Source organism: Palaemon carinicauda, chromosome 37 (genome assembly GCF_036898095.1).
Source record: "Palaemon carinicauda isolate YSFRI2023 chromosome 37, ASM3689809v2, whole genome shotgun sequence".
In the NCBI taxonomy this organism is placed as follows: Eukaryota; Metazoa; Arthropoda; class Malacostraca; order Decapoda; family Palaemonidae; genus Palaemon; species Palaemon carinicauda.
The window spans coordinates 50,112,083-50,139,855 of NC_090761.1; the positions used below are offsets into that span (position 1 = coordinate 50,112,083).

Consider the following 27,773-nt stretch of genomic DNA (forward strand, 5'->3'; position numbering starts at 1 on the left):
ACTGAAGTCTATTTCCAGTCTTGTAGATTTTTTGGACTGATTTTATTTGGGAACAAAAAGTTCCTTCAGTGGAGCAAAAGATTACTTATTGTTATGCAACCTTCAACAACCAAAGACTGATACATAAAGCAGCATTTTTTTAATGTTTCTGATGCAATAATAAATGTAAATTATTATATTATTATTGCCGAAGGACGTTTATAGATTCCATGAGTATTCCTATGTATTCAATTGATAATACTTGATGGGTTATATTTTTATGTAACATTAAAATGCAAAATACATTTTTTTTTGTTAATGATGGTTCTGTGGGTCACCCCCTTAAACCAGTATTATTTCAAAATGACAGGAGGTATGCATACCGCAAGTAAAGTCAAATGTTACTGGTAATTTTTACTTTACAACCTTTTTTTTTTTTTTTTTTTTTTTTTTTTTTTTTTTTTTTTTTTTTTTTGAAATGGGTGCTACTATAGCGTGAGGTCTACCGCCATATGTAGCCTACCCACGCGAAACCTGAGGTCTACCGCGTGACCTGTCGCTCCCGCTCTTCCCCGCTCCTCGTAACCAAGGAAGAGAATTCCAGCCTGTGTTACGTTGTCCTTGAAATGGGTGTCAAACTACACGGTCTGTTCGTACAGGAATTGAATTTTTCCATTATACGGACATGAACCTAACCTAACTTAACCTAACCAACCTAACCTAACCTATCCTAGAATAAATGTATGGAAATTTATGATAACATTTGTATTTTTACCGTTCTTCCACATCTATTTCAGTCTTTCCTTGGATATGTTTAAATTAATTTTTTATCATTAAAATAAATGTATGGAAATGTGTGATGTCGATAGGGAGGGATTAAACAGCGGTAGCCATCATCGTTAGTGCTCACGGGAGGTAGACCTCACGCTAAAGTGCTAACGGGAGGTAGATCTCACACTAAAGTGCGGTAGACCTCACGCTAAAGTAGCGCCAACAAATGTGTAAAATATTTTAAGAGCAGCAAGAAGGTCGTTCAGAAATTGAACTTGCGAAGAGAAAATTATTTAGTGTCTTTTCATGGTAATAAAATAAATTCAAATAAATCACATAGTGTTAGTTTACCATATTCATTGGGTCATCAAGTAATGATACTTACATAGCAGCTGTATGTGATTAGGAATGGAGAAATAAACACATTATCTGGAAAAAGGGAATTCCTTCATAGGACAATGTATTATTGTTTTTAATGTAGTTTGTTCAAAGAATGAACACACACACACATCAGTACTTTTTAAAAAGCTAACATGTTATTTTTTTCATTTTCCAGGAATGGGGCACGACATGCTTGACCTTTGAGAAGGATCCCGAGCCCTTCGGCAAAGTACGAGATGCCAACATTGTGGCCATTTCTCGGGAGATGGGAATCAATGTCATTGTCAAAACATCTCACACATTATACAAACCCGAGAAGTAAGTACATAAGATTTAAAGTTATGCTCTATCAAGGTTTTTGATAATTGAGATGATTACAGTACTGTATAACATAAGATGGGTTTAGTATTCTCTCATGTCACATTGGTCTAAGGCTTAGAGCAGTAGGCCTGTTCCTAGTTTTGAGTAATATATAGTTCCTTATATTGACTTTTATGCTTTTGATCTTGTTTTTTTTAGAACATTTATTGTCATGTTGCTATTACTGTAGTTGGGATTCTTTTCTATTTTTAGTATTGATATAGTCAGAGAATTTTTCATCATTTCACATTCATACATTGCTGTAATTTATTTATTCATAATTAATTTCCCTAATGTGGTTTATATTTTTTACAGTATATGGTACACGGAATGGATAGTCCCTTTATATCCTCAGTATTGTAATGTATATTTGATATTTTTTCATTTCAGGATAATCGATAAAAATGGTGGCAAACCTCCCTTGACGTACAAATCATTCCAAAACATTCTTATGGGGATGGACTTGCCTCCTTTACCTCTTAATGCCATATCACTGAAAGATTTGGAGTCTAAATACACACCAGTATCAGATGACCATGATGAAAAATATGGAGTACCAACCTTAGAGGAACTCGGTAAGTGTACAGTGCATGCACCAAACGGCATTGTAAAAGAATGCAATGATTGTAATGCACTGTTTCTTAGGTAGATTTCTTTTATAAGTGAAGCTTTTCTGTGTAACATCCATGTGTGAATAACTTGCATCTCTTAAGTACAGGTGGATCTGTCAAAAGTATGAGAAAGTGTGGCAAGTATTAATGCTAAGTAATTTATTTTCTCAAGTGATTTTTTTTTAATGAATGTCCATTTTTTTTCAGGATTTGACACAGAATCTTTGCAACAGCCTGTTTGGAAGGGAGGGGAAAGTGAGGCCTTAGCCAGACTAGAACACCACTTAGAAAGAAAAGCATGGGTTGCATCATTTGGAAGACCAAAAATGACCCCCCAGTCTTTATTTCCATCCCGAACAGGACTCTCACCCTACTTAAGATTTGGTTGTCTTTCTTCTCGAAGATTTTTCATGGAACTGAATGATCTTTATAGAAAGGTATGTTTACTTTTCATAGTTTTATTGTTATTATTATAGGAAATGTTTTTATAATTCTTTTAAGTGGTTTAGCAAAATCCACTGGGTCACTATTTGATGCATGTTGCTTGCCAGGATGGTTATTTCTTAAATGAGATAGAAAATGGAGAATAAGCAAGTTACAGAAGTTTGACTTCTAATTAAAGAGAGATTAAAAGGAATTGATGAAAAGTAGAATGAAGAAAGCAGTGCAATTAGTGCCAAAATAATATTGTAAACAACAAACTTTAGTACGGTACTAGAATGTCTACAGTCTGCTACACAAAACACATTGTAAGTTACACCCTTACAGAGCTTAAACTAATAGATAATGATAGTAATTGTGATATATCAAGTGCAGAATCCAAATTTGAGTCTCGGGTGTTCGTGTGTAATTGGACTTAGATTCCAAATGAAGAATTTGCTTTGGAGAGTAATGGAAGAAATTTTCTGAAGAATATGTCCTTTGGACATTCATATGGAAACTGAGTCTGGAAATAGAGTCCATATTTATAAATATGAAACCGGATCCACTATCTCTAAATGCTAAGGTGAAAAGTCTTCAACCTTGAAGAGCTTTAGAACTGCCTCAAATAAAAGAACAGGACAGGTTTCTTAATCCAATTGAACTATCGTATATCTGCCTTTTCTATTGATGTCTTCAGTTTGACTAGATATTAATAGCTATAAATGATGGACTTGAATTAGTACTAAAGATAACTTTGAATACTTTAAACAAAAGCTATCCAATGTTCAATGTGATGAATAAAAGCGTTCCCTCAATATGTTAACAATCCAGGCTCTTGCCCATCTCTCATGTCAATAATACCAAAGACACAGAAACAAAGTCCCACTGGACGTGAGAAAGAATAAAGGTAGTCAATCACCCTCAGTTGTAAGTGAGTTATATTCTTTTATCTTTTTGGTTGATTTATTAATTTTTGTTCAAATTTAGTTGATGCAGATCTAGTCTTTGTGGCTAAATGATTGGGCCATTGTTAATTTCCCTGGTCCAATAGATAAACTGAAGCTCAATTAAGGTTGGGAAGGTAGTTCAAAATATGACCTCAAAATTCTTGTACTGTAATTCAAGGTTAAGGAATACAGTATGAGATTACTGTACCATATGACGGTATAATACCAATTCCCTAATATCGCAAGAAGGTCTGCCCCTCTCTTTTATTCTTCTCCGGTACTTCTCTTTCTCCATATTTCCCTAATCTTTCCCATCCCGAGTACCTGCCTTTGAGCTATAAACTAGATTGTATCCAGGGGTACTCTTCCTTTCCCCATATTCCCCACTTCCCTATTCTTATTGTTATTATTGTACCATATGCTGTACTTTTATTCAGGGTACTTATGTGTAAAGAACCGTAATAAACTAGAAATAAATTCTAAATTCTTAATTACCACTCCCTTATTTCGCTTTGTAGACACGTGTCAAAAAAGGCAGACTGCATGATGAAAAATAACAACAGTAATAACTCTGTACTGTATCACAATTCTTATTACCATCTTGATCCTCATAGCAAAGACCATAAAGACAACAATAACCAGCATTGATTCCTATCATATACAGTACCAATTAAGAACTAACTACAGTATTCAGAGCAAAGTATTTCAAATGCTATCAGTATTTCATCAACAAATGGTTTTGAAATTTCAGCCAAATATCATAGATTCATTACATATAAAACCAATCAAAGTACTTTATTGACTTTTATATTTGTATATATTTTTCATTGATTTGAAATTTTATAATTACGTTATAGTATATCCATATTTTTTTTTTTTTCAGATAAAGAAATCACCACCACCATTGTCTCTCCATGGTCAGCTACTTTGGCGGGAATTTTACTATACTGCTGCCACAAATAATCCCAAGTTTGATCATATGGAGGGTAATCCTATATGTGTCCAAATACCTTGGGACAAAAATCCTGAAGCTCTTGCTAAATGGGCCAATGTAAGTACAACCTTTGTTTTCTCCTTTCTACTCATTATCAATATTATTCTTAGGTTTACAAAGGTGTACAGTTCTGAACTATTAAAACTGTACATACTGTATTATAAATTTTTTCCTTTGTTAAAGACAATCATTATTAGAATTTCCCCAAACTCAATTAGCTTTAATCTATTATTACCAGTAGTTGATAGGTAAAAACAGATTATATACATGTGGACAGAAAATATGCACTTTTTATAGCAATTGTATATACTGTTACATTTATATTATTGTAAGTCCAAATCAGCTGAAAAAAAAAAAATAATGAAATGCTGAAGTTCTAAAAAGTGACAAACCCTGGACACCTTTCTCATATATGATGTTTTCCCACTTTTCTTGACACTTAAGTGATGATTCTAGCAAAATTGTCCAGTGATGTTCTGTACTCTGTATGCTTCTGAAACCAATCAATGACTACTATGTAAGCTTTATATCCAGTCAGGCAGATAATTACCATTTTGAGATTTTCATGTGAGGCAGACATTTGTTTTATCATATACCTGTGGCAGTAAGACATCCAAGGGTTAGCAACAGTTAGAAAAATTTTTATTTACAAGAATGTTCCTCCTAAAACACTTACTTTCTTGTTCAATTGCAATCCGTAAAATTACTTTTACTGACTTTGAATTTAATGTGAGGTGAAAATTCTGTCTGCAAAAAGATTCATTTGACTTTCAAACTATTCCTATTATAAATATTGCAATTGTTTTCATATTGTTCTTTGTATTTAGTTTAAAAGCAATTTTTTTCCACAGGGGCAGACAGGGTATCCATGGATAGATGCCATTATGACTCAGTTACGAAAAGAAGGCTGGATCCACAATGTTGCCCGCCATGCAGTCGCATGTTTTCTAACACGTGGTGACCTTTGGGTTTCCTGGGAAGAGGGAATGAAGGTGAGTAAATGTTGTAACCCTTTAATGGCAGGGTATATCACCCATCATTTATTGAAATATAATTGTTTAATGAGTTCAGTGAGATGCATCATAGTGCTCCCCCAAGGGATAGGGTATGAAATGGTAATGGAAAAATGGAACAAAATTAATTGCCCTTTCTTTCCAAGTTAGCCTTAGTAGAAGATTGGTTCGGTACTAAACATATGTGTATAGATTTTGGTTTCTAACATGCAGTGTGACAGCACATGTACCTGTCCATTTAAAAAGTTCTGAGTTTTGATAATGTACCGCCATTTATAAACATTCCTATTTTCTTATGTAATTGGAATTTTGACGGAGTATCTTAATCCTACTGAATAAATGGAATGAAATCAAACATAATTGAAGTACGGTAATAAGTATAGATATAATCAATACATTTGATATGACATAGAAAATTATCAACAATTCTTACTAAGTAGCCTCTAAAAGGAATGCTTTCCTAATATTAGCAACCAATTGAGAAGAGATCAAAGAGAGTTGTTTGAAAATACAAGGCAAAATATAGAAATGCAGGGTTTAAAGGTAAGCTGCCAAGCATAAATATCTTGCCATAACTAAGGGAAGGTTCATTGTACAGTATGGGTTTTGGCATTTATATATTTTTGGTATTTTATATGATAGTTTTTTAATTGATGGAAGACTTCATGGATAAGTGAATGGGATGTTGATAAATCAAAACAAATAAAACTAGTTATTAACCTGACATTATTCAAACCAAATAGAAACCATATTCAAGTATTTTTGTGTTGTGTTTGGTTTGTTCACATTTGTTTGAAACATGGTTGTTTGATAAATAACCCAACACTAACTGTTGAACATGTTTTATTTTAAAATATAAATTTCAACCATCAGCAGAAGTCAAGATTTGTAAATTGATCAGTTAAGGGAATTGTTTGAGGATTACCATTATTTTCAATTTATTCTATTATTCAATTAGAAACAATTTATAATTTATTGTATAAGATCAAAATTTTATAATTAACTTCCATGCCGGTTGGGATATACAATATGTATGAGTAGGTACAATGGATTAGTCAGCAGGTGGTGTATATATATCACGGGGCATTTGATTATAAAGAGAAACAAGCACAAGAGGCCTGGGTGGTTAAAGGGCACATACATCACCAGCTGTTTCCCCCCCCCCCTCCCCCTGTGACCTATAGCTAGGGGATTTAAAACACCCTTTTTGGTAATCGCTATTAACATGAAGAATTTCAGCTCTACGGTCTGGCTGAACTACCAAATACAATTGTCCCGTAACATTTGGGAATGTGATTATTTACAGAATAATTACTTGATATGATAAATTTGGGTATCTGATATTCAGAGCTATATAACAGGAAATACAGGGCAGTATTCACAGGTATATAACGGTGATTACAGGACAGCTCTTTAACAGAATAGATGTAAAAGTAATGATTACACAAGGTCTTTAAAATACACTTATGCTGTAAAACAGTATTAGTCTGCTCAGCACTAAAAGCCTTCATTATCATGTACAGTAACAGGAATACCCTGTACAGGACAGCACCTTTACAGAGTTGTAATACAGTAAAACCAATAGTACTCACAGTTATGTGACTGAGAATGCAAGAAGGTATTCACATTCATGATATGACACTGTATACAGAACAGCATCGCAACAGAAAGACAAAAAGACTTGAAAATTCAATTATACGTACTACAGTATTAGCCTTTCCTCCAAAGAGACCGAGACTCAGGTGAGTGAGGAGAATGATACGGTTTCATAAGTGTAATAATAGCTTTGTATCCTGCATTCTTGGTTAGATACCCGAGAAGACATTCCTGTGTTTGCTATCATACGACTGTGAATACTACAGTACATTATAGCTATTATGAATTTTCTCTCAATGCTTAGATACAGAGAGTTTTATAATTGATTAGATAGGCATAAGGAAATGAGGGTTTTGAGAGTGTTATTAAGGGAGGAGCATGTATTCACAGATTTTTAACATTCTCTTGTATCTCTTTTACCTAACCCAGTATAAAAAGGAGAAAAGGTATCAATTTCTTGATTATATCTATTGTAACTACTGTACAGTATATACTGATTTGAGCTTCATATATGACCATTTATATTGAGATTGGATTGCAGGCATGTCAAAATTCTAATGATATGTCAAGGAGCTTTGAATTAGATGATTTAGTGCTTATTGATTAGTGTATTTAATTCTCTTAGGTGTTTGATGAGCTGCTGTTGGACGCAGATTGGTCTGTCAATGCAGGATCATGGATGTGGCTCTCGTGCTCCTCGTTTTTCCAACAGTTTTTCCACTGTTACTGCCCTGTGCGGTACGGTAGAAAAGCTGATCCCAATGGTGACTACATCAGGTACGGATGTTACTTGGTTATTTGTCTGTTTGTTTGTGCTATGAAGCTTATGTTTACAAAAGCTTACTGCTTTGAATTTTTTTACATTCATAATTTGATAAGATAGAGTAACTAAACATTGCTGAAGTTTTTTCTTTTTTGTCATACCAACATTGACTTTCACAACATTTTGGGCTTGCAAATGTCCACCCTTTAATGATTTGATCAGTCTTCCATCATCAATAATTTAAAGTGCAACCTTATGAGCATTAATTAAGATACACTTCAAGATATATTTATTCTGTTGTAGCATGTATTTATTTAGTATTTCTAACTTGCTGATGGTCTTTCTAACAATATGTTATTAAAAAGGTGACCTTGCTCTTGTACAATTGGTAATATGATGAACTTTATTATCATGGTGCTTTAAATTGGTTTTACGTTAATCAGACTAACGTTAGTGTTTTGAAGAACCTAAATTCTAGAATTCTGAAATGAATTAGTTATGCTTTCAGAAATAAACATAGGGAAAGAGTCATCATTAAGTTTGGAAATATTTTTTAATAATGCACTATCAGGTATAAATTATTGTCCTCTATCCACAAATTCAATTTCTTTTCCATCTTCACTAACACTGTTGCGTGTATCACTGCTCAGACTTTTGCAGTGGAACAAGCCATAGAGGTGATTGGTAGTATCTCCTTTTTTTTTTTTTTTTTTTGAATATCTCTCGACTTTAGCTTAAGAAGTTTAATTTTTTTCAATTAAGAATTTGTACTTCTTTACATGGGACAACACCTGACAAACCCTTTTAGCCTTGGGCCAACACTTTCTTTTACTTGAAATGCATTTAGATTTCATGGTTTCTACAATACTACTCGTAGTAAATTTCCTTTGTTATACACAGATAATGCTATCACAGACAATCTCGATGCAAGAGGCGTAGTATGGATTAGAATTGGGTAGGGTAGACTGTGGGTATCTTGATACTGGCTGTGTGTTTAGTAGACAAGCAGATGAATGATCGCTTTGAAAATTATGCCAAGTGTTACCCGTGTAACTCATAAAGGAAGTTCTTTGTATGCTTTTAGTTTCATAATGGTATCAATTGGTCAACTGCATATGGGTAAATTCATGGCTGGTGAGTCCGATAAGGAGGTTGGAGTGTGTAGAGAAAATGAAAGTAGATGGAAATCAGGAAGACTGAGCAAATATGTATATATGAATATTGGGAGAATGGGAACAGTAAATTCATAAAGGTTCTGAAAGTAAAGATATCATAGGACAGTATGATTAGAGATGATACGAGTCACAAAATAGGTGAAGCAAGGAAGAGGTAGCTGGGTGGGTGCAAAAAAGTAGAAGAAACTTGGAGCTTCTATTACAGTAAGTCATGGTTTGAATATACATAAAGACTTGATCTAATTCCTCTTCATGAAAGTGAAGTGTAAGTATTGAATATGAATTAAAGGATAAAGATTGAAGCTCAGGATACAATCTATTAGTATATTATGTGTGGAGTGAGAAGTATTGAATCTGTTAGGAATGCAGAGATACACAGAAATGGTAAACACTTTATCGTAGGTGAAGGGTTTGGTCATATAGAGAAAGAGTGTTGACATAGTGTTAAATTGAAGGACCTGATATCAAGGGAGAACAAGAATGCAGTTAGGATGAAGGTGAATGGGACAGTGTGTATAGAACAATTATATTTGCTGGTAGTAAGTCTTCTGTGTAAGTGTATGAAGTGACTAATATTTTATAATCTTGTTAGCTTGGATTTTATCTACAATTTTGGAGTCGAAGTGTGAATGTTTCTGTGACTGTTGTACATGTATTGTCTTATCTCTGAAGTCTCACAGATGAGGGTAAACTGCTTAATGTTTATTAGTTGTTAAGTAGGTGGATTGCTTCTTGTGTAGCCTATAGCCAACTTAGCTGTAAATGGGTAACTTTCTTTGGTAATAAAAATGGCATAGGATATCATATTAATTCTTCAAGACTTGCACAGAAACCAGAATGTTCCCTCCAAAAATTACACTATCGTGTTCCATAGAGAGGATTTTCTACCTCGCATTGGGATTGAACTGTGTGTGTGTATTGTATACAGTATATACAGTGTGATATATATATATATATATATATATATATATATATATATATATATATATATATATATATATATATATATATATATATATATATACATATATATATATATATATATATATATATATATATATATATATATATATATATATATATATATATATATATATATATATATAAATATAAATATAAATGGAGTTGTCTGGGATAAGATTAATTGAAGTGTAAGGCTAAGGAAGGGATTTTGGATTTTAGTAGTGCATGTGAATCCTGGAGACATTGTATAACAAAGACTGACATTCCTAAACTTATCTTGAAATCTTTTTCAAGGATTGGGGAGGACATTTAATAAATAAATATTTCATTATGCTGTACATCTAATTTTCTACAAGAATGATGCTTGGTACCTTATTATTTATGTATTATTTACATTTCTGACAGTAAAAGTCAATACAAATTGCCTATCATGTATTTTGTGACTTCCATATGAGTGTAACTTTAGCAATGCTTGTTTATAGTTTATTTTTATGTACGTACCTTTATGTTTTTGCAGTTGCTCCCTCTCTAAAATGATTAGAATTATATGCTGCATTTTTATTAAAAGAAAAGATTTTCATCACAACCCTATTAATCATGTATATGCCTATATTCATGTTCCAAATGTTAGCAGGTTGAAAGTCTTTTTGTTTTGTCTAAGTTGGATAAAGGTAGTTCCATTACTCATACACCATCTGGATCCTCAGGCATCTTTGAATTCCCTTCCTCATTTTTATGAACCAGCATTGGTTTCAACAGCTCTTACTGCTATTTTCCAGGTGTTTATTTCACTAGGACATACTATTCCAGTGCTTATTACTTTTATATTTCCCATTTTGTTTTTTTGTAATAGTACAATAATTTATCTCAGCACTTTTTAATTTGATCATCATTATCATATCGCGCCAATGTCAAACCCACAGGACGTTGTTGTCATTTGCTTCTCATAGGGCTTGATCATCGCAATGAGGGCCCAGTTGGTACCCTTGTATGATGTGTTCCATTGTTTGTAGTGTTGCCCCACATGTGCATTCATGGTTGGTGGCTAATCCCCATTAGTGGCAGTTATCTCTAGTTTTGCCCACTTTTACCCTTCCTCTGTTTAGTGTTACCCAGTCCTTCCTGTTGAGGGTTGTTCCATTGGGCAGGCTTTAATTCGGGCTGGGTAGTGAATCATTGGATGGGCATCAATCGTTTTTCCTCCACTTTTCTAGCCTGTGAGCAACTAACCGGATTGGTTCTAGACCATTTTTGCAAAGTTTTTGCAGGATTTCAGCCTTCACGTTGCTTCCTAATGATTTTGGAGTGGATACCTGGGGTCATTAATTTGTTTACTTTTTTCATTTTTTGATTCACTTAATATTTGATATACAAAAGTTTATATTATTTCATTACTAATTTTATTTTATTAGAGACCTTAACTTTATCAATGTAAGACTTATACAATACCGTTAGTTACTAATGTCTCATAAAAATGTGTGACCGTCCGAGTGTAGCATCAGACTCCTGTTATATATAACCTAAACCAACTGGATGAAATAAAATCTTTTTTTATTTTTATCGTTAATGTTAATTCTATTATTGTACTCTTACTTTATTTTATTCTTATCGTTAATGTTAATTCTATTATTGTTCTCTCACTTTTATGTCTAGAGATTTCCTTCGTATTTAGAGTCAAACACAAACTTGATATTGAGTAAACTTTAAGTTGGTACCATTTTGGCACTATGGAATGCAGGAGGCTTGTGTCATTTTCCATAAGTTCTGTACTGCATCTTGCAGGCATATACAGTAGAAATGCTAGGGGGTATTCATCTCTACTTCTGAGTTGAATATTGGTTCAAGCTTATATAGTTATGACTTGTGGGATTGTAGGAAAAATTGTTTTTATAGCAAACAAATTAATCCTAAAGTAGAGTATCCCCCTCCTAGTCCCTAAGTCTTGTAGCCTTACATACAGTTTACACAAAAAGTAAGAAAAGTGATTAAGACCTGAGGATCATGATCCTGCATGCATAGTGAAGCCACCTTCTGTCGTACAGTAAAGAATGGTAAACATGGTAACATAGGGACATGAACATGGGCATATGTGTTTAAATGATAATAGGCTTGTATGAAAACACCTGTTTTATTTTGTTACTAATCCATGGTTTATCATTCACCATGTGTTATTTCATAATTTTTTGAGGTATGCATGTATGAATATTTTCTTACATTCAAAGTGGTTCTTTCTGGAACACCCCAAAAATATGGAATTTTAAGGTCAATTTTATATACTAAGTAATCAGAAATATTTATTACTTTCCAGTGTACATTTCTAATTTTATATTCATGAGTAATTGACAGAACATTAGCAGTATACATGTTTAATTGTATACATGCTCACATGTGTTTGTATGGAGAATGTTCTGTAAATCTTGCTAGCCGAAGAAAGAAAGAACCTAGAAATCCTCTGTCAGTGTTGTGGCACTGGCTAACTTCGTCAAGATCTGTAACATCTGTCACGTAAGATAAGGTGATAACATTCAACTTTTAATGAACTGTGGTAAGTCATCCACCTTATGGTGAAAGTGGGTGAGTAATCCAGCCTTCTGATGAAATGTGTTACTACATTTGATAAACTGAGATAGTGTATCAACCTTTCAAGAACTTGAATGAATGCTCCTCCTGTGAATGGACAGCTCAACTACTGGACTGTTCCAGCTTTGAAAATTAAAGACATGATTGATCAGCTAATGTATGTGATGTATAGTGTTGAATATACTGTACAGTACTAGGAGAAGTTTAATGCACTATGGAACTTTTATTAGTGAAGAGCTTTACAGAAAACATTAGTTTATTTGTCGACTTGTTCATAATTACTGCATTTTCCTATGTCATATATTCAGTCTTACAAATATTTTCTAAGTTATCAAAAATTGTGAAAATGTCTGTAGATGGTAATATACTGTAAACAAAAAAGGAAAAGTTAAAAATACAGTGTTTCAATACTAGATTTATTAGCTAAATAATTAATACACTTAATTTCTTTTTCAATAATACATTATTGTACTCCCCAGAACGTACCTGCCTGTACTTAAGAACTTTCCAACCAAATATATCCACGAACCTTGGACTGCACCAGACACTGTGCAGAGAGCCTCCAAATGTATAATTGGGAAGGATTACCCAATGCCAATGGTAGACCATATGAAGCAGAGTCAGCACAATATTGAAAGGATGAAACAAGTCTATCAGCAACTAGCACACTACAGAGGTACAAGTAAGCATCTCTCTTCTGCATAAGTGTTTCTTTGTTTGGTAGTGAGTAATTGTTCATTGGCTACTTTCCTCTTGGTAAGGGTAGAAGAGACTCTTTAGCTATGGTAAGCAGCTCTTCTAGGAGAAGGACTTTTAGCTATGGTAAGCAGCTCTTCTAGGAGAAGGACACTCCAAAATCAAACCATTGTTCTCTAGTCTTGGGCAGTGCCATAGCCTCTGTACCATGGTCTTCCACTGTCTTGGGTTAGAGTTCTCTTGCTTGAGGGTGCACTTGGGCACACTATTCTATCTAATTTCTCTTCCTTTTGTTCTGTTAAAGTTTTTATAGTTTATATAGGAGATATTTATTTCAATGTTGTCACTGTTCTTAAGATATTTAATTTTTCCTTGTTTCCTTTCCTCACTGGGCTACTTTCCCTGTTGGGGCCCCTGGGCCTATAGCATCCTGCTTTTCCAACTAGGGTTGTAGCTTAGCATTTAATAATAATAATAATGATAATAATAATAATAATTTGGTGGTCTGGTTGTGAATATTTTTCAATCCATGTTCAGGGAATTTGTTTTTAACAAAACTGATTCTTTAGAGATGGATTATGTTAAAGATAAAATATAGTTGCCACTGCTACCTTTATGCATGAAAATTTCCAAAGCTGAAGGAGTATTGGTAATTGCTGGTGCAGGGATCGTATTACAATTACCAGTGCCATCTGGCCTTATTGTGTTAAGTGGTAGATCATCTTAAGTTCAATGTAATAATATAAAAAAATTTAAAGTAATTTGTATTTATCCTAACGATACAAACCTTGAGCTCTTTATTAGGGAATTTACTTTCGGCAAAGCTGAAAGACTAGCCATAAGACTTTTAGCGAGGCATAACTACCCCACTGCTAGTCAGCGGGGCGGTAGGGGTTGGTACCAGCTACTGCACTCACACACACCTGTGACGTCTTGTTAATTTTGATTGCAGGCAGCTGCCACTGGAGAGGCCATATGTGTTGTCTTTTTTTGGTCACCATGAGCTCCCAGGCAGACAGGTAGCCTGTTAGATGGAGTCACTGATGCACTTTTAGAGGTATCATGCCTTCTTCATTCACTCTGTCGCTCTCGGACTGAAAGATTTCCTAGTCTGATGTCTTGTAGCATTCCTAGGTATACCAGTTTTGTGTTGGCTGCAGGGATGAACTCTCAAGATTTTGTCACAACCCTCAGATTCGGGCAAAACTCAAGAAACTTGACTCGGCATTGGAGAAGAGAAAGTATCCGAGTCTGCTAGAAATAGCCAGTCGGCCCAGTGTCTTAACAGATGGAAGCTTTCCTTTGAGTCAAGGTTGACACTAGGGAGAAAACTCCCTGTGACGAAACGGAGGAAGTGTGACTATGTCGAAATACAGGCCCTTAAATTGGTATTGGTGATCGTCTAGTTCAGGGAGGGGAGGTCGCCAACTGGTATCCAGCCTACCGGAGCCTTTCTGCAAGAAAGAGTAGTCTGTAGAAGTTTGAGGCCCCATAGTCAGATGTGTTCTCCTCCCTGTGGAACAGAAGGTCGCAAGGTGGCATTCCATCTCTCGTGACGTGATGAAATAATGAACTCATGCATTGATGACATAACTTTGAGTTCGGATGTCCGTGTTTACGCTTGGGTTTGCATAGGATGTCAAGAAAATTCATTCCCACCTCTCAGCAGGTGGATTGGTATTCGTGCCTTTCTCACCAAACTCGAGGATTATTCTGCCCCTGGGGTCAACTTGACCACCGATAATGTTCTTACAGGAAAGGAAAGGATATTGCTTTGTTTTGCTCACTTATTCACCGTATATGTAGATTCTCTAAGTGTAGAGGAAGTAGAGTTGCAATCTTCCCAGGTTCTTCTCGGTACATGTTATATATATTGACTGCTACTGTTTGATATGCTCTCTTTGCGATGGTTAATGCTGAAAGAAATAAGGTGAGAGAAAGGAGGAGGGAGAAACTTCCAGGCAATGAATTAAGAGTTCAAAAGTGGAACAATTGAAGTGTTTAAGTGGTCTGGTTGTTTGCACCTTCACCTTATATGTGTGAGGTCTTGAGCTCACTCCTGATAAAGTTTGATTTTATTATGAATTTATTTCTATTTTTCCCATATTATTAAATGTTTATTTCCATCACTATCACTTAGTATTGTAATTGGAATTAGGGTTGTGAAAGCCTTATGGCTAGTACCACTTGAAAAAGTCTTCGCTAGTGTTCACATCACTGTCCCTGTGAGCTAGGGAAGGGGTTTGGGGAATTCCAAAGGTGTACCTACCGAGAGTCATCAGCAGCCACTGTTTGGTCTCCCCTGGTCCTAGCTAGGGTGAAGAGTGGATTTGCACACTGATCACATATATAGATGGGTGTTTAGGACATTGTCCTGTCCCTTGCCTCAGTCAGTCATGAGCACCTGTAAACCTTTTAAACTATTTGGTTACTAATAGATTGGGAATATTTGCAAAGCATACCAGTTAAAGGTGTTAAACCTGTCCTGGTAATACTTTGGGTAATGCTCTACTACTTGGATTCCAACTTCTTTTGTGATTTCTGTGTTCTGGTTATGAACACCCGTCATCTCTCTCCCAAGAAGGTTCTTAGGATGCTTTTATTTCCATCAGTAGTACAGGATATTAACACAAATAACTTAACAATATTGTTCTGAACAAAATCACTGCTAACAAGTCAAAGGGCTTAGCATAATTAGTTTGTTCTTGTTTACTGTATTAATTGAAAGGGAATTTTTAAAATGTTCCTGCATTAAAAGTTTTGAGTTTATCTGAACTAACAATATATTTTTCTTTTGCAGTTCCTCCAACTATCAAGTCACCTAAAATTGACCAGTATCCTCCACCACCTGATTATGAAAAGCGTCGAAACAATAGAAATGCTGGTAAAAATGATATAAGAGATTCTAACTACAGAGTGCAAGTGCAAGCCTGACCTATGATAGCAGTGGATCAGCATGTGTGCTATGGGCCCAGTTACAAATTCAACAAATTCTTATCAAAGGATTTTATTTTACAAAGAAGACATAGATTGTAATTACACAGTACTCTACAGTCAGGCCTGCCGGATGTCTAAATTTTCATGAATATTTCTCGTGAATGGAGATATTGACAATATGAGAAGACAATTTCTATTTGCCTTGCCTGAGTTACCTGTGTAAAAACTAGCGTGCAATAGAAGTACTGTACAGTATGCTTATTCAGAGACATCCTGTGTCATCAAATCGTGTCAAGTTGTATGATTTGGTGGACTGGTGAAATAGAAGCAGCGTTCCGGCTCACACGAGTGATGCGTGAAAGAATGGAACATACAGTATCAAGTACTGTTTTGGTGGTGGTTTGTAAATATGAGTATTTCTGTCCATGTAATTGAAATTACTAGCTGGCTAAATGAAAGGAAAGCTGAAGTTGATAGTGAGATTATTTGTTTTATTTTCATTTCTTTGAGCTTTTGTGAAAATTTAATGCCCTTCTTAAAACCTTTTTTTGGAAAAAAAAGGAACAGAAGACTGTAAGCCTCCTGAATTGTATAATTTCATTAAAATCAACTTAAATTCATCATTCATTAATTCTGGTTTGTTAATTTGTATTTAGATGTTTTGCAAATCTTTCTCAACTTGATTATTAAGGCATATTGAAATCACATTAGTGTTATCCATTGTGAAAAATGGAGACTATATTAATATACAGTATATTATGTTAATTTATTTCATGAGATTAACTTCATGATATTTTTGTTGCTGTGCATTATATGAAATTATGCACTTTTCTTTTGGAGTCTTACATTCATTGAAGGAATTTACTACCTTTTAAACCTTAATTACTTCGAGCATATACATTTCATCATACCACTTCAGGGTGATTAGTAATGTTAATTTTTTATGTGTTGCAGAAAAAAATCCAAACATTTATCATTACTAAAGTGTACAAACTGTAATATTTTATCTTTTAGTATTGTACATCCTTCAAAAATATGCATGGAAAATGTATGAATCTTTGGAGTGCATGTATAAATGGAAATAGGGAATGGTATAGAATTGCAAACGTAAATGGTGAAAGTGTGTGATTCGCTCTGTATTGTACAGAGTAACTTGAATTGCTCTTTTATATTCCTTAATGTTAATTGTGAGACTATTTTCCATCTACACGTGGTGTAGATCATGTAAGTGATGTTGGAAGTAGTAATTAGGGCTTGTATTAACCAGTATGAGGTGAAATTCACCAAGTCAATAGAGGAAAGCTTTTTAATTTTGGAATATGGCATCTGTTGTGCATAATTTAAGCCAATCTTTATAAAAATGAAATTTTGATAGAGTTTATACAACGTACTGAATTTCATTGCCAGTGAAGTGGGGCTTGTTTCTTCTAGTTACATGTCTTTTTCATGCTATTCACAACTTGTCACAGTGGAGTAATCATATTACAAAAAAAATGTAATTCAAGTGGTTGAGTTTGAAGCTGTATGTATGAACTGAATACGGTACAGTATTGCGAGTTGATAGTTTCTGTTCAAAATATTCTTAAGCATTTTTTTATTATATGATTATTGTAATGGAATGGCTCAATTTGTAAGGAATTCAGGGTATTCTAATATTTTTGTGATATAGACTAGAGGTTGGATACGATACGAATATGAGGCACTAAGAGACCATGATTTCTTTAGAAATGTCTAGTGAATTTTCTTAGAAATTTAACTTTGAATACCACTTTCAAATTCTGACATCATTAATATTACAGTTTATTTGTACTGATGCTATAATCGGTTTATGCATTGTATTGTCAGGAAGGATAAAAGCTCAACACAATTTTCAGTTTATCATATTTTTTAGCTTATTAACATCTTCGGTACCGAAACCACAAATAAGTACTTTCAGACTTGTTTTCATAAGACCTGTGACATCCAGCAAGTAAGATGCAAGTACACTTGTAAAGTCTTATAAGATTTTTGGTTTGGGCTATATTTTGATATCATACAAGATAATATTTTGTTTTTCAAGTTCTTATAGTGATCATTGATTGAAGGATGTACAAGTCTTAATTTTGACCTATTGAAATTAGCTTTTATGTGACAATCTTTCATCTAATAATGTAGTTAGTTTTCATTCTTTATGGTAATCTTCCCCATAATTCCACCCATATAAGAAATGTATGTTTCAGTGTGCAATTGCATCAAAGGACCGAGTTATTCAAGCCTCTATACTAATATCCTTGTTTTCCTAAACCCTGTTGTCATCAGACTGAGAATTATTTATTTTATTTACATAGTGAACTGGGAAGTTTGAATAGTGACTGGAACAATGAAGGAACATATAGCCTTGCTTATAGCAAAGATAGTAGTGATAATAGTGAAACTGTGCAAGCCAGAAGAAGAGGAGTATGAATTTGAGAGGTAAGAAAACATACTATCTAATTTCAGGTTATTTTTTAAAATAAATCATCCCCCCTATTCTTTATATGAGGCTTTATTCTTTATATGAGGGTTTTTAAAAAAGCAAAATAAATTTATTTGCATATATAAAATCAGTTAGAAAGCCATTGAAAAAGTTTCATATACCGGTACATATAAGAATTTTTCAGTTAAGCATAATGTTTAGGTATATACTGTACCTAATAAATTCCATTATATGAACAAAAGGAAATTATTACTATTAAAGCAACTATTAAATTGAAGATTACTCCAATGCCTTTTCATCAGTTCTTTGCATTACGGGCACAAATGGGTGCTGGGACAGCGAATGAGGTTGGTACCAAAGGGGTATAAGTGATCAATACTAGAAGTGAATGTATAGTGTATCATGTGATAGTACCTTGAAGAGATTACAGTTTAAGTTGAAGTATCTTATTAGGGGTCTTTAGTTAATGATACTTGGGGCTCTGACGTAGATAGTTAGTCTTTAGGGTCATCGGCTGATACCCTAATAAACATTGGTGACCATTATACTAATGGACTTTGCACCATGATAATCACATGTTAGTTTAAAGAAGTTGAAGCTATTTTGTATTGTCGAATTGAAAACTGAGATGTGGGAGAGTTGAGAGGTTTTCTGGAGTTAACCAAGAAGCAAAGTGTTTCTCACATGGAAAACCTGAGTATTCAGGAGATACTAAGCAGACTATTCATTTATGGAGTGAAACAGTACATGTAATCAAAATGTTATGAAAAGTTGTAGAGAATTAAAAAGTACCTGGATTGTATTAATAAAATGTTTACTTGCCCTTTAATGCTCTTCTTTAATATAATGTATGTTGAGGATCTTGCGATGGTTACTCTAACGTTATATATGTACAAAATACAAACTATTGCCATACTAACTCCTATCACTTGAAGATCTGAACGACTGAAAATGTTGACGGTAAGAAGTGTTTGATGAGACGAAATCACTCACTCTTTCCCCCTTTCCTATTTTAAGCTTTGTTTTGAAAGTGTATAACATCATTTTTAGAATTTTTGTTATTTACCCTGATTTACATCTTTTTCCAACAGTATAGTAATAAAAGTTTTTTTCATGATTTGGTGCAGTAATTCCTTGTCTTTTCTTTGGTATTACTGTCAGCCTGTATATCCATTTGTTAATCTTTCATGGAGCTGATACCAGTATCTGTTTGCCATTTGTTTTGGTAAGCCTACTTATATTGACAAGGGACTTGGGCGAAGCCTTTTTTCAAATTTAATTCATTCCTGAAATTCATCTTGTATTTATTCATGCCAATTAATTCCTTAAATCATGTTGTATTTATTCATGCCTTGCTCTAATTCTGTAGAGTAAAATTTGGTAGACTTTAAATTTATAGATCAAATATTATTCAAAATTCTTGTAAATTATTAAAGTTTGTATAGTAAATATTACAGTATTTTCAAGAAGTAGGAAATTAATAACCTTTGATATTGCTGAATTCTTAATGTTCAGCAATTGAGAAATATCTGATCTTGTTCTCCCATATCTCACTTTGTTTCCTTTCCTTATTTTTTCAGCAGTGTAAATGTGTTTGTGTAAGAAGCCAATGATTTGTCTTGTTATCATCAGGCTTTGTCTACATGTTAATCGTCCCCATGGCTTTCAATCCTTTTTATCTGCCTATTTTTGCAAATAAGCTTGAATATTTTTTATATAGGACTAGTGTTTAACGTCGCCTTGTATGTAAGTATTTGATTCGTTCTTTTGTTTTCTCTATCCCTAGTTCTGTAGTGCACAGTTAGGCTAGAATGTTATATATTTCCTTGGATATTGGTATTGGGCTATTATAGATTTGAATAGCATGTTTAAATTATTAAGTTTAACATATTGAGAATTAGACTCGAGTCTCAAATTCATAGTTTCTTTGGAGATTATTTTTCAACAAAATTAGACTATGAACATCACAAAATTAATAGATTAAAATGTTTGATATTTGGGCTATACAGTACTTGCTTTATGTTCTACTTTATCTTTGATTTTGCCTCCTTTCTTTCTTTTACTTCATAATGCAACTGCTATGTTTTTATCCCGTTTATACTTGGGCACTGAATGGCTTCAGAGATCCCAGACACCTGGCTTTATATATATAGCCAAGATTCATAAACCCAATATAATCGATTCAGTATTAATGTCCAACTCAGAGGAAAAACCCTGTTCACTATAAAGTAAAAGTTCAAAGTATTTGGACAATAAAATGGAAGAAAGGAAGCAGGAATCAAGGCTAAAAAGGGGATGTAAATAGGACAAGAGGGACCATGCAAAGACCCTTAACTGATGCCCGCAGTATAACGCATTAGGTGCTCTGACTGCACTAACCCCTTAGGGAAGTTGAGTTTTGGAAAACCACCGTATACCTCAGATACAACCACCATTTATATAATTTTTCTTTGAGTAATGTACAGTATAATGTCAATACCTAAATTTTTTGCTAGGCTATAAATTTCACTCAATTGTTGCATATCAAATGTAGAATATCAGCATGAATATGCTAATTTGTCTTATTCTCACTTCACATGGCTAATTTTTTGTATGCAAATATTTCTTTCCATTGTTTTTCTGTGAATTAAAGTAGTTTCTCAATTGATAAACAGGATCATACTGTGCAGAGACATGCACATATTTTTTAAATTAGCTTAATATTTTTTCATAAAAAACCATCAGTTATTATTAGTCCATATTCCTGTTCTTTGAATGTGTAGATGCTTCAGTCTGCTTTGAAGTAAATAGAGAATGTGCCAATCAGCAATGTACATGCATGGGTAGATTTTAAGGTCTAAGGAATTTTTAAGGCTGCACTCATGTCTTCTGCTAGCTCGTAAACATTGTTGTTGGAAAATGGGCTCTAGAAAAAATGTTTAGTGTACATTAATACCCATGTTTTATGTTGGCTCTGACTTTGCATTGCTCATCTTTCGATATCAACTTCAAAATTAAAGGCGTGTTACGCTGTTTTATGCGACCTTGCTTCGGTCTCTACGTCATACAGTAGGGATGAAATACCATACTTCACATGGAAGCTATTATTGTAGGTATCTGGTTTTTATAAAATGATAAAGGGTTGCAAGTCCTGTTTTGTGTTCAATATGTGTAAAGCAAACATATAAGCCTCTTTTTTGGGCTCAGGCCATGTTGTCCTGATGGAAGGTTCCTATAAGTAGCTTCCTAGGGTATATTTGACTACAGTGATAATCCCAGAGAATTTACCTTTAGGTCTCAAAAATTCTAACTCCTGGCGCGAATATCCTTAAAATTTCTCCTAAGGATATCGCATAAATCAGGGGACGTATATCTTGATACGACACATAGTAATTGTTGTATACTTGAGTCGTTTGTTGTATAATTATGTATGTCCGCTCGATGGTAATGGTTGTTTATTGTTGTTATGGGGAACTGCTGTTAAGGTTTTATTATGGTTTGTACTGTTAACGTTTTCTGATGCTTTCTATATAACAGCGAGTCTAGTTTCTGTAACTGAATTGTCAGTATCACTATGTATCCTTGTCTGGGAATAAACTGCACTTAAAATATACCTCAACGTTTATTTGGACCTGGAATGATATATTACATGGCGCAGTGAGTCTCGAGGTCTACGTGGCAAAATACACCGTTGGAAAGGAAGACTTGCAATGGATACTGCATTGAAACTTGGCGAAGAGGCACTCCTTTTAACGAAAGAGGACATTCAGCAGCTTACTCGTGACGAGATTGTGAATTATCTCCGTGTTTTGGATGTGTCTTTCAGCCCCAAGGATAGTACAGTGAGACTGAACAGTCTCCTCCAAGGTGCTATTAGAAATGCTAAAAGGACTGAAACGGATGACGGAAGCATGAAACACGAGGACGCAAATACAGGTTCAAATGATTCAATGATGATCATGTTGCAAATGCTACAACAGCAGATGAAACTTCAGGAGGATCGAATTTTGCGCGAGCAGAAACGTCGGGATCGTGAGCAGGAACGTCGGGATCGTGAACAGGAACGTCGTGATCGTGAACTTACTGCTCTTCTTAACCGATTTGGACCTACTACTCCTAGTGGGGCAGAAGATAATCCTGGGGACCCCCGTCGAAATATTCCTGCGAAAATTTCTATACGGCCTCCAGAGTTGCTTGAGGATGGTGTTACCTTAAAATCATTTAAAAGGTGGGAAGCCAGTTGGAAGAACTATGCTCAAGTTGCAAAGCTGAGTGAGAAACCTAGGGAGGATCAAATAGCCACCTTTTGGTCGTTTTGCAAGCCTGATTTCCTACAAAGGGTTCGTCATGCGGTTGAGATTCCTTTAGACACGGCTTTGTCGCTGAATGAGATAATTGAGCAAATCAAAAAGTATCTCAAGGACCAGCGGAACGTTGCAGTGGACAGATACAAATTGGTCAGAAGAAAGCAAGATGCTGGCGAATCTTTTGATGACTTTTTAGTTGATCTTCGTGAGCGAGCAGAGGACGCCAACCTTGCAGATATGACTTCTGATGAGTGGATCACTACTCTCATTGTATCTGGTGTACGAGACGAGGAAACGAGACAAGAGCTTTTAAGTAAAAAACCCACTCTTAGCCTTGCTGATACTATTTCCCTTTGCCGTAACCGCGAGTTAGCAGAGAGAGAAGACAAGCGTCTCGGTACAGAAAGTGCCATTAATGCAGCCAGATTCAAGCAGCGTGGTAGAAGCAGGAGTACTAACCGAAGAATTCACCATGGATCACCTAAAGAGGAGCGACTGAAATGTCGGAAGTGCGGTTTTCCACCTCACCAAACTGCCAGATTGTGTCCTGCAGTAGGGAAAACCTGCCACTATTGTGGATTCTCTGGACATTTTAGTAAAGTTTGCGAAAAACAAAAGAAGAGAAAAGAAGCTGCACTGTCACCAAAATTTGGAAAGTTAAAACACATGGCAGAAATTTCGTTTCGTGGCCAGGAATGGCCAGTACTCCCCATTGAATTTCATCACCCGAAGACAGGTTATCTTGCTAAGATGAATGCGATTGCTGATACAGGTGCCCAGGTGACTGTTGCTGGCATGGGGATGTTGCATTCTCTTAGACTACAGAGGAAGGATCTGCAGAATTATGAGGAACACCTTGTGAGTGTTAATGGGAAGAGACTGAGAATTATTGGCGGAATTGACTTGTTGCTGAAGATTGGTGATATGCATTGCATGGAAAATGTAATATTTTGCAGAGATGTGAAGTTTGATGATATGTATCTATCCCTTCGTGCATGCAGGAACCTTGGTATTGTTCATGAAGACTTCCCTTTACCTGCAAAGAAGTTGGTTGAAGCTATTGATAAATCTGTTACTGCTCTAGGCCATAGTATAAAGTCCACTGACCGAGACATTGAAGTTAGGGAAAAGCAGATATTGCAGACTTACAAAGAAGTTTTCAATATCAAAGGGAAATTGCAAACGATGAAAACACCACCAATGAAAATCCAACTCAAGGAAGATGCAAAACCTTTTGCAATATATGCTGCAAGGCCAGTGAGTTACCCACTACGTGAAGCAGTGAAGAAAGAACTGGAAGACATGATGAAACAGGGTATTATTGAACGAGTTGGAGATCGGCCAACAGAATGGTGTCATCCTATTGTTGTTGTCCCAAAGCCTTCAGGTGGAATTAGAATGACGGTTGACCTTTCGAAGCTAAATTCTCAAGTCCAAAGAATTGTACACAATGCTAAAATCCCACATGATGTCATAAATGAAGTTGTACTGGATGCAAAGTACTTTACAGTTTTGGATGCTGCTAAAGGATACTGGCAGTTGGAACTGCATGAAGATTCTAGAGATCTGACAACATTTCTGACGCCATGGGGTAGGTTTAGATACAAGAGAGCACCAATGGGTTTTATCAGCACTGGTGATAGCTACAACTTCAAAGGGGATCTTGCTATAGACGGTTTGGAGCGAACACATAAAGTTGTGGATGACATTCTTATTGCTAGTCGCACACTTGAGGAACACATACTGGATGTTTGTGCTTTTCTTGATCGTTGCGTAGAGCATGGTATAACTTTAAACCTAGCTAAATTCAAATTTGCTCGATCATCTGTTCGTTTTGCTGGATTTATTTTGTCCGCAGAAGGGAGAGAAGCAGACCCAGATAAAGTGAGAGCCATTACAGAATTTGCAACTCCTACAAACATCACTGAACTGCGAAGTTTTATGGGGATGGTTAATCAACTGGGCTCATTTTGCTCGCACATTAGTGCTACTTGCACGCCACTGAGAGATCTTCTAAAGAGTAAAAATCAGTTCCAGTGGTTACCAGCACATTGTGAAGCGTTTGAGAAAGTTAAAGGGTTGTTAACTAAAACACCGATTCTTGCGCAGTTCGATCCCAGTAGGATGACACGTTTGGAGACGGATGCAAGTAGACTGAAAGGATTTGGATTCAGCTTCCTTCAGAAATACAAAGAAGGATGGAAACTCATCACCTGTGGAAGTAGGTTTTTGTCGGACGTGGAAACAAGATATTCCATGATAGAACTTGAAGCCTTAGCTATCAAATACGCCATACTGAAATGTAAATTATACTTGCATGGCCTCCCTCATTTTACAGTCATCACTGATCACCGCCCACTTCTACCACTTTTTAATAAATACTCTTTGAACCAGGTTGAAAACGTAAAACTGCAAAATTTAAAGGCTGATTTACAGAGTTAGTTTCAGTTCACATTGGAGTGGAGGAAGGGAAGTGATCATGCTATAGCTGATTGTCTCAGCCGAGCACCTGTTGATGATCCAGATCAAACTGAAGAGGAATGTGATGAGCGTACGGTCATGGCTGTTTATATTGCATCGGTTTGTGATGACAGAGAATTTTACGATGACGGAAGAGTTGTTGACCTTATTGTCGACGAACTTCAGGAAACGGCACGAAATGATCTAGATTATGTAAAGCTGGTTCATGCTATAATGGAGGACACCGTTGAACATGACGATTCACCACCATGTGTCAAGCAGTATAAAAGTATAAGGCATGAATTATTTTGGAAAAAGGTTAATTATTCCGAAACAAAAGAAGAAAGAGGTTTTGGAACGACTACATGCAGCCCATCAAGGAATAACCAGAACAAAGCAGCGAGCCCGATTGTGCGTATATTGGCCAGGTATCACCAATGACATAACACAAATGATAGAGAAATGTGAAGTTTGTCAACGCAATTTGCCAAGCCTGGGGAAAGAAACTCTGAAAACAGACCCTTTGCCAACACGTCCCTTTGAAAGTGTGTCTGCAGATTTGTTCTACCTAAAGGGCCAACATTTTTTGACTTACGCCGATCGTCTAAGTGGATATCCTATGGTCCAACAATGGAAGGACAGCCCATCGGCAAAACAAGTTTGTAATGCAATGATCAAAATGATGTCCTTTACAGGTTACCCTCAACGGATACGTACAGATGGGGGACCTCAGTTCAGCGCTACGGAATTTCAGAGATTCTTGAAGGGAAGAGGAATCAAATGGAGTCCAAGTTCACCTCATTTTCCCAGTAGCAATGGACACGCCGAAGTTATTGTAAAGAAAGTGAAGAATCTGTTGACCAAACTTGAAAATACAATGATGGATGAGCGATTTCATGAGGCTTTGCTGGAGTTAAGGAACACCCCTAATGCAGATGGACGTAGCCCAAATCAAGTGGTGTTTGGACATAATCTTAGATCTTTGGTTCCATCTCATCATAGCGCTCTCATATCTGATAATCGTCAGGATATCGAAGCAGCAGAGATGAGGAGGAGAGAGAAAGAGAGGATTAATACTACACGTTACAATGCATCGGCAACAGATCTTAAAGTGTTTATCGTAGGAGATAAAGTCCGAATACAAGACGCTGCAACGAAAGAATGGGATAGGATCGGTGAAATCGTCAAGGTCGGACCGAGAAACAGATGCTATTTCATCAGGCTTTCATCAAGTGGAAAACTTTGTTGGCGTAATCGTAGATACCTTCGAAAATATCATGGCGGCGATATTAAAGAGGAAACGTATATATCTGTAGACGAGCTCGAAAGTGAAGGCCCAAGACGAAGTAACAGACTGAGGAAGAACACTGTACGCTTTGTATTGTAAATCATTATTTATGTATATGTACGATGACTCGAGTAATGTAAAAAAAAAAAAAAAAAAAAAAAAAAAGAAAGTTGTTGTATACTTGAGTCGTTTGTTGTATAATTATGTATGTCCGCTCGATGGTAATGGTTGTTTATTGTTGTTATGGGGAACTGCTGTTAAGGTTTTATTATGGTTTGTACTGTTAACATTTTCTGATGCTTTCTATATAACAGCGAGTCTAGTTTCTGTAACTGAATTGTCAGTATCACTATGGATCCTTGTCTGGGAATAAACTGCACTTAAAATATACCTCAACGTTTATTTGGACCTGGAATGATATATTACAGTAATCTTCACCCCGAATAGCGTTTTCGCTTCGAGGGGGAAAGTGGCGAAATTTTGAAGGGGAGCCGGTATCAAGGTTATCCTTCCTCCGTTACTACTTGAGTATCCAGATGGCTCTGTATGTCGTCGCCATGTTTTATTCCTATAAGTTTAGCGCTTCAGCTCGGTGATTTTCCGTGTCTCGTGTACGCTCTACTTTTCGGATTTATCATGCAATCTCCAGCCTCTTCTGCCTCTGGAAAGTTGAGTATTCGATCTTTACATTGTATAAATTTTAGCTCTTGCCTCACAGTAAAAATTAGGTTAATTTAAGTGAGAGAGCTTTGCCTTAACCGGAGGCGTCATGGGTGCTGTCGTTCATTACGCAGGAGTTAATTAGTTAGCCTGAATGACTTTCCCAGTTTTAATAGCATGAATATCTTGGAGCTATTCAGTCTTCATTGCTAGGAATTAGTTATATGCCGATTGTATTCTTGATAGTTTCGGCGATTTAGGTAACCGAACCTTGCTTGCGCTAGGCTTCCTAGCCTATGCGTTTTAGTTTACTTTCATGCATGATATAATAGACTTTCCTAGTGTAATAACAATTAAATAAAGCTATTTAGGCAATTTATATGTGTAAGGTACATTGATTGCATATATAAATTCCTCTTCTGAGATCGTACACGA

General features: G+C 35.5%; 1 protein-coding gene across 1 annotated transcript in view; it reads left to right on the forward strand.

Annotated features, from left to right (window-relative positions):
- Window positions 1-19,446, forward strand: part of LOC137629309 (cryptochrome-1-like) — a 141,342-nt gene extending 121,896 nt beyond the window's left edge. The window contains exons 5-12 of the mRNA XM_068360566.1: window positions 1,307-1,449; window positions 1,882-2,066; window positions 2,310-2,539; window positions 4,356-4,523; window positions 5,318-5,458; window positions 7,701-7,852; window positions 13,036-13,238; window positions 16,053-19,446. Of these exons, the coding sequence (XP_068216667.1) occupies window positions 1,307-1,449; window positions 1,882-2,066; window positions 2,310-2,539; window positions 4,356-4,523; window positions 5,318-5,458; window positions 7,701-7,852; window positions 13,036-13,238; window positions 16,053-16,186 (1,356 nt within the window). The 3' untranslated portion in view covers window positions 16,187-19,446. The remainder of the gene's footprint in view (window positions 1-1,306; window positions 1,450-1,881; window positions 2,067-2,309; window positions 2,540-4,355; window positions 4,524-5,317; window positions 5,459-7,700; window positions 7,853-13,035; window positions 13,239-16,052) is intronic.
- Window positions 19,447-27,773: the final 8,327 nt, after the last annotated feature.